The following is an 8,472-nucleotide window of genomic DNA, read 5'->3' as shown; positions in this document are numbered from 1 at the left end:
AAAATTGAGTTATTTGTAGTGAGGTGGATGGACCTAGAGACTGTCATACAGAGTGAAGTAAGTCAGAAAGAGAAAAACAAATACCATATGCTAACATATATATATGGAATCTAAAAAAAAAAAAAAAAGGTTCTGAAGAACCAAGGGCAGGACAGGAATAGAGACGCAGACATAGAGAATGGACTTGAGGACACGGGGAGGGGGAAGGTAAGCTGGGACTAAGTGAGAGAGTGGCATGTACATATATACACTACCAACTGTAAAACAGCTAGCTAGTGGGAAGCAGCCGCATAGCACAGGGAGATCAGCTCAGTGCTTTGTGACCACCTAGAGGGGTGGGATAGGGAGGATGGGAGGGAGGGAGACGCAAGAGGGAGGAGATATGGGGATATATGTATATGTATAGCTGATTCACTTTGTTATACAGCAGAAACACAACATTGTAAAGCAATTATACTCCAATAAAGATGTGAAAAAGGTAAGGGTTTTCATATACAAATTAGTATGCTAGACACATTATTCCGTGCCTTAATACTTCTGATTTTTTTTTTTTTTTTTTGTGGTACGCGGGCCTCTCACTGTTGCGGCCTCTCCCGTTGCGGAGCACGGGCTCCGGACGCGCAGGCTCAGCAGCCATGGCTCACGGGCCCAGCTGCTCTGCGGCATGTGGGATCCTCCCAGACCAGGGCACGAACCCGCATCCCCTGCATCGGCAGGCAGACTCTCAACCACTGCGCCACCAGGGAAGCCCAATACTTCTGATTTTTAAAATGTTAGAAACTTTCCATACAGATACGTTACATTTTATAAGAGTTGCATGATTTTCCATTGTATGGATATACTATAATTGATTTAAACAAGCCCCTGTTGAGTATTATCTGATGTTACAAACAATGTTTCAGTGAACAATCTTTCATTTGCATCTTTATGGACAAGTGAAGAGTTCTATAGAATAAATATATAAATGTGGAACTACATATCAAAAAAAATACAACTTTTGTCACCACTTAGCAGTTATGCAAAAATCAAATTACGAGAAATTCAGTAAATCAATTTTTCATGACTCATCTTTTTCTTAAAAAAAAAAAAAAAAAAGAGAAACAACTAGGATACAGATGGCTTCCAAGCATTGTGAACACCATCATCTATCAAGGAAAAGATGAAGGGATGAAAGGCCTAGAGTTAGGTATGGCAAGTTATATCTTGCTTTCATGTCAGTAGAACCTATCAGAATAAAAGAAAGATTCCTCATTTTTTTCAGATGACATTTAATTTTTACATCCAGCATATTCTCACCAATTATTCCCTGAGCCAGAAATATCAGTGATGAGCTGCTTACTATCAAATACATCTCTCAATGGTCCCTGAAGAATTTCATTTACTACCCCTTCCTCCATGTCAATCAAGACAGCCTGAGAAAGACAAATAAAATATAATTAGCATATTTTTCTTTAGTCACTCTGTAAATAAAAAGAATTTTTGAGCTAGAACTTGCATTGTTCTTTTTATAGTTTAAGTTTGTTCAAATCTTTGACTCTCTTTGTGCAGTCTGTTATAAAAATTAAAAAATAATTTCCCTCTCCTCCAAAGGTGGAATCCAATGAAAAGATGGATTCTAAATTCTTACCCTAAGAATAAGAAGGAAAAAAAGGAACTGAATAATTCTCTCTGATTTTCTAACAATTCTTTTATTTATGTGCTTATGTGACTATAAATTTCTTGAGAACAAGGTCTCAGAAGTTTAGAAGGTAACCTTAACCAGAAACAATTCTCAATAAATGTAGGGTTCATTAATGTATTTGGTCACTAGGAATAACCATGCTGCTCTTTATGAATCACAGCCGAAAACTGTCCAAATCAAAACAGTAAACTACTATTATGTACAAAGCCAAGGCACTGGATAGATGTCAAAGATGCCAACAGGGTCCCTTCCCCTAAGTAACTCGCAATCTAAATTCACAAACTCACTAAATATCACAAACTTTATTGACATGGGAGATAACCTCTATTACTAAGAAGAAAATGAGAAAATAAAACATAAAATTAGCTATGAAAAGAAAAATAGAAAAGACTGGATGGAAATACAGAAAAATGTAAGCAGAGATAGCTTCGCAGTAGAATTATATACCCTCTGTCCCCACTGTTTTGTACTTTACTTTCTATATTTTCTACACTGAGGAAGAATGAAAGAGTAAAATAGAGTTAAATAAATAAAAAAGCAAAGCTGAAAAAAGTAATCTGAAATGATGTTAGGGTACCCTTTAACCTAAGCCTTTGATTCAGTGTCACAGAGAAAGTGCTTGATTTATGGGCTTTTTCAGTGCTGGTGAGCATGTAACATTAAGCACTTACTACATGCCACTGTACATGTATCACCCCATTTAATCCTCACAACCCTATGCATAGGTACTGTAATTACTCCCAGTTTACACATGAGGAAACTGAGGCCTAGAAAAGTTAAATAACTTGGCTGTGATCACCCAGCTAGGAAGTGGTAGAGCTGATTCAAACCTGGCTAGCCTGGCTGCAGAATCTTCACTCTTAACCACCAAACTCTATTCTCTATTATCTTATCAAAGGGAGACAGTCAAGTTTGACACTTACCGAGTACTGACTACAGTGGAGTCACAATTTGTGCCCATTTAAATTCTGTGAATTCAATTATTTGTGTAATTAAGTATGCTACTGTAAGCTGGCAATTAAAATATTATTACACAGTACTTTAGAAATATATTTCTAATTGTATGATAGTATACCCCTTTTTTTTTAAACTTTATTGGAGTATAATTGCTTTACAATGGTGTGTTAGTTTCTGCTTTATAACAAAGTGAATCAGCTATACATATACATATATCCCCATATCCCCTCCCTCTTATCCTCCCTATCCCACCCCTCTAGGTGGTCAGAGAGCACTGAGCTGATCTCCCTGTGCTGTGCGGCTGCTTCCCACTAGCTAGCTATTTTACATTTTGTAATTCCTGTCTTGCCCCTAGGTTCTTCAGAACATTTTTTTTTTAGATTCCATATATATGTGTTAGCATACGGTATTTGTTTTTCTCTTTCTGACTTACTTCACTCTGTATGACAGACTCTAGGTCCATCCACCTCACTACAAATAACTCAATTTCGTTTCTTTTTATGGCTGAGTAATATCACGTTATATCATCATATTACAGTGGTATATTAGAAAGACTGTAAAATTCTGTTTTATAAATGTGCTCCTTTAAATACAGCATCAATATACATACAAAGGACTATACAGGGTCATTTCTTGGCAATTTTAGGGGTTTTCAAGGATATTTTTGATAATATGCAATTTTTATCTTAAATGCTGACTTTAACACCTCATCAACCATGTAAGAGGGATTTCACTGTTGCATAAGATTTCAAAAAAGAACAAAATTAGCTTCTACTGTCCTTGTTCCAAAACAGATTTATTGAGATGATCTGTGGAAGATTAAACATATTTAAGCCATGCTTTCAATTACTTTGCAATCAGGCAAAGGAAGGGGAATACAGAATACAAACTGACATTCAAGCACCTCCTGAAGTCAGTTTTGAGAGAATCATCACTGTTATAGTCACTTAGCATTAAACCCTGACAGTCTGTAACTCTTTCAATCTTTCCTTAGTCACATAAGACCTCTGATTTGTTTTTCCTTGGGAAATTAATTACAATTACAAGGAATTATTCTGGGTTCCTCACTTAGCCATCCAAGATCTGGAGTCACAACTTTCAAGATTTGATGTTTATTATTTTCTTCCAGAGCTACCTGGTGATAGCTTTCAGGCCCTTGAGCTTCCCCTTAATTGTAATACAGGATATACAAAATTCTGAGTGTCTGCCTATTAACACAGTGGAGAAACCCAAACACCAAATTATCTTTTGAAGCCTAGACTCTTCAGTGATCAGAGCCACATGATACCAAGACTATTAAGGAGAAATGGAAGAACACCTTCTAGGAAAAAAGCCAAAGGCTATAGAAACATGCTGATTTATTCTCTTCCAGCAGTGTTTCCTCCATTTCCCAACTTGCTCACTGGTGGGGTGGTGGGAAAGAGCTCAAATTGGGAGTGGTCTAGGAAATGTCAACGTTTCTTTATCTCTGAGTAAGATTTGGATTGGGATGTTAGCACTCTCCAAGGCATGAACTATAACAAATGTTAATCAATTATCCTAACAGACTACAAGCACATAGTCTCTGCCCTAAATTTGTTTCCCAAGGACATTGGAGATCACAGATACAAGGAGATGGTTCCCAGATACTACAACACTACTGCTCTCTACTCTTTCAGCCACTACTCCAGGTCTGATCCTTATCATCTCAATTACTTCCATAGCACCAAAACTGCCTTTCTTTTCTGTCAAACATTACTGATCAACAGTTGGAAAAAGCACTTTGTTGCAGAAACACAATCAAAGAAGAGAAGTGTTATTGCAATGAGATTAAGACTAAATATGGGCTACTGACTAGAAGTATTTTTGTTCAGGAGGTCTTACATGGTTATGTTATGTATTCACTAGAATGTGGTTGAATCTATGCTTTGTACTGGGAATAGTAACTCTGGTGCAAATAAACCTTTCATCATTTTTTTATGAAAATTAACCTTCATTAGAATGTATTTTAGGCTTAGAGTTAAGAAAGCTTTTGTTATCATTTATCTAGACATACATGTTCCCTAAAACATTTAGAAAAAATGCCAAATATGCAGTATTTTCACTTTAAGCACAAAATTTTCCCCCTAAAGTTTCATGGAGACACAAATGTCTGCTTAATCATATTTATATTAAATGTGGCTTAGCAAATACCTTTTTTTTATTTTGAGAAGTTAAATTAAAATTTTATTCTTATGATAGTTACAGAAGTAGAGTTATTTTAAAAACACATGCAATATAAGAATCCAAGTGTATAAGACTTACTCGTGCTTTTAAAGAACAAATTTTCCCCTTGGAAATACTGCCACCATCACCAACCACTCTGAAAGATAAAAGATGAGAAAAGGTCATAAGATCTTCCACGCTAATAGTGCTATCAGGTAATAAAGTTAACTTCCATTCACGTAGTAAAACTACTTATAGGCCAAGTGAGGCAGACACAAAAGGCAACAAAGAAGCCATTCGTAATCTCCTTCTCCCTTACCCACCTCCCAATAGGCTGAAAAAGTGAGGTACTTATTTCCCTGTCTTTCTTTGTAGTTTGGGCTGGTCATGTAATCCAGTTCTGGGTAATGAAAAAAAAAGGAGATATTCTGGGAAGCTTTCTGATAAAAAGGACCAGATGCAGTTGGTCCTTTTTCCTACCTTGAACACGAATCTGGATGGGATTCCTGGCAGTGGAGGCTGTCATTTTATGGTTATGAAGTAAAAAAACATGAGGACAAAAAACCAACACATGAAACCATATGACAGTATCTTGGTCTTTAGGGCACTTCTCTAAACACAGATTTCTTTGTATGTGATGTAACTGGATACATCTATTGTTTAAGCCACCATTAGTGAGGCTTTCTGTTGTAGCCAGACACACATCAATTAACATACCAGTTATATACAGTTGAGTATCTAAGGCTGTTCCTAGAATTTCATGTTGAAGATAAGTCACCAAAGTAACGAAATCTATGACTACAAACAGTGGACAAGTCAATATAGTTTACAAGACAGAATATATGAAGGGAAGCTGAATTAAGCATAGATGATGCTATAGGTCGGGGGTTGATAATCTATAATCCTCAGGCCAAGTCTGACCAGCTACTTGTGAAAACAAGTTTTATTGGAACAAAGGCACGCTCATTTGTTTATGTACTATCTATACCTGCATTCACACTACAATGGCGGACTCAAGGAGATGTGATATGGATTTTATGGTCTGCAAAACCTGAAATATCTACCATCTGGTCCTTTACAGGAAAGGTTTGCCAACCCCTGGTACAGGTAAATTCCTATCATGCTATTAAAAAGGTATGATAATTTCCTCAAATAAAGAAGTATATACAAAGGTGTGGTCTTATTTTTGAAAAAGAAGTTTTGTACTAACTTGTGGAATAGATGCTGCATGTGTTGATACTACGTTGGAAAGAAGAGCAAGATGCCAAGGCTCTTCTCCTCAAACTTGATATTGGAGAAATATGTATGCTCTCAGGTTAAATTATAAAACGAACCGAGTAGATGAGAATAGAGTTACGTAAAGTCACCTGATTAAGAGAGAATGGCTTCCAGGCTGAGTCTCAACTCAGTCTCAACTCATTGAATATGTAATATTCAATGAAAGGAGTATTACAGAGGGAATGGAAGTACGGATTTAGTTAGAATACTACCTACAAGGAAGTATTACAAAGGCAAATTTGAGTCTCTTAATAGTATGTAGGGGAGAAGATGTTCTAGTTTACAAACAAGAGGTAATCTAGTCTATGTGACAGATATCTCCATATTAATAAAGATAAATAACACCAGTCATTAAGGTAATACACCTAACTTACCTTGGTCTGATTCCATGGTCACTAAGTAACCTTTTATTACTTAGCTTTCCTGATAGATTTCCTACAGAAGAGAATGTGCTTTTGAAAGAAAATGGGTGTCTAGTCTTTTTGAGTTATAGCTCCTACTGTCCATGACTACATTGACTTTCTGCTTTGTAATTTCCCATCTGAGTTTGGTTTATCTGCCTGTACTAGAGAGCACTGGACCCATTCTCAAGATGTCATCGAAGTTTCTGAGTTTGCAAGCCTGAGGGTCAGACTCTGAAATTTACTAAGGAAGTCGGGCCTAATTAGCCTTCCTGGGGAGATAACTGCCTCAAACACCCAACCAACTAATTCAAACTAGAACTGAAATCTTTATTAGATTAAAACTGAATATAAAGCACATATTTTTCAGTTCAAGCCCGGCAGGTTTAGTTTTATTAAGCATTTTGAAAATGCATGAACTTCATGATTTAACATTAAAAGCTTAGAAACACACCCTGAATGTCAACCTACTCTTTCAGGTAAAAGATATATACTTATATATACCCTTTATTAAATAAACAAAACTAATCTGACAACAACTGCTTTGCTCCTTTTTAGCACATTCTATTTGTAGAGCAAATACTCCTGACCACAAGTAATATCACAGAAATGTAAACAATACATTTTTCTTTCAATAGTTAGCCATTATTGAATGCACTAACAAGACACTCTCAGGGAAATTTTCAGCATTCCTTTTAGTGAAACTTTATTTCAAGGTCAAGTTAAAATTAAGCACACTAAAGTTTCTTTTTATTCCTTCATATGGGTTTAAAAGGAAACCTGTTGTCCTGCTCTGCCTAATGACATGAGAATATTAACAGGAGAATGACAATATGCTTTCAATAATGAGAAAAACAAACAAAAAAGCCAAACAACTTCTTTACAGTTATCAACTGCTTTTACTGTCCTCTGAAGAATTTTCTCCCAAACTGCTGACATGAAAATAATTATTAAGCTATGTGACAGACTTTAACCCCATCTTACCTGGTATCCACATTTCTAAAGAAGCTGCTTATTGCCTCATCATAAATCGCTTTCTAAAAAAAAAAAACATTTATTAGCGCTTGATTACGTTTTGCCTCTTTCCCAAACGAAGGCCTTTAAATTTAATAATCCCACAATACTTTAAAGGCCGGCATACGGCTACAATAAGAAAAAGCAAACAATCATAAAATACTTATACTGATTCTTCCAGTCTAGAGAAGAGCAAATACCGTGAGATCTATGGATTAAGTGCAGCTGAAGGTACTGAGAAAAGGCGTCCCCACAGGACTGTAGAGCAGGTGCATTAAGTGAGAGCTTTCACTGCATTATTGGTGATCATTTAAAAAGCTAACTGGTTAAATTAAGGAATAGAATGCCACACATGGTACCTATTTTACAAAGTACTTTCACATATGCTATCTCATTGCTCCTCACAAGAACCGTGATAAAGATGCAACCCTGAGAATTAAGGAACCTTAAGACTAAGGTCTCCGGCGAGTGCTCATTTGGGCTCTTGTGTCTAACGCCAACAGAAGTTTAAAAACCAGTTTGCCCTTTACCGAGAAGATCCCATACAACTTATATCGGCCAGATAAAAGCTCCCAGAGTATTAATTCTTATTTTTTGGAAGAGCCTCGGGGACAGGCGGGCATGGGGGTCTCCCGCGCGGCGGGGACGGTACCTGGTTGACCGCGGCGTGCTCCCTCAGCGCCAGGTCCCAGAAGCAGCAGCCAATCTGGTTTCCGCACTGGCCGACTGCGCCCAGGAAGGTAAGAGAATAGACATTAGGCAGCAACAGGGCCACTCGCCTCGGCGGCGACCGGGTCCCCACCCTCCCGGGGCGGCTTACCCTGTATGACCACCGACTGGGTCATGCTGCTGCGCCGCCGTCCCGCTGCTTCCAGGAGCCCGCGCCGGCCTGCGTATTTCCGGCCCCCCAACGTCTCTCTCCGAGGTGGCGGGGCGGCTGTAAGTCACGCTGCTGCC

The 8,472-nt window shown here is 37.7% G+C and overlaps 1 protein-coding gene across 1 annotated transcript in view; it reads right to left on the bottom strand.

Annotated features, from left to right (window-relative positions):
* The window catches only part of TUBE1 (tubulin epsilon 1), a 19,576-nt gene extending 11,118 nt beyond the window's left edge, over positions 1-8,458 (bottom strand). Inside the window, exons 1-5 of the mRNA XM_007118165.4 lie at positions 8,336-8,458; positions 8,168-8,241; positions 7,486-7,538; positions 4,922-4,979; positions 1,297-1,412 (exon numbers count right to left, since the gene is read on the bottom strand). Coding sequence (XP_007118227.1) covers positions 1,297-1,412; positions 4,922-4,979; positions 7,486-7,538; positions 8,168-8,241; positions 8,336-8,360 — 326 coding nt within the window. The 5' untranslated portion in view covers positions 8,361-8,458. The remainder of the gene's footprint in view (positions 1-1,296; positions 1,413-4,921; positions 4,980-7,485; positions 7,539-8,167; positions 8,242-8,335) is intronic.
* Positions 8,459-8,472: the final 14 nt, after the last annotated feature.

The sequence above is a fragment of the Physeter macrocephalus genome, chromosome 10, assembly GCF_002837175.3.
Source record: "Physeter macrocephalus isolate SW-GA chromosome 10, ASM283717v5, whole genome shotgun sequence".
Taxonomy (NCBI): Eukaryota; Metazoa; Chordata; class Mammalia; order Artiodactyla; family Physeteridae; genus Physeter; species Physeter macrocephalus.
The sequence above is the reverse complement of the archived record's forward strand: the minus strand, read 5'-3'. Positions and strand labels throughout refer to the sequence as shown.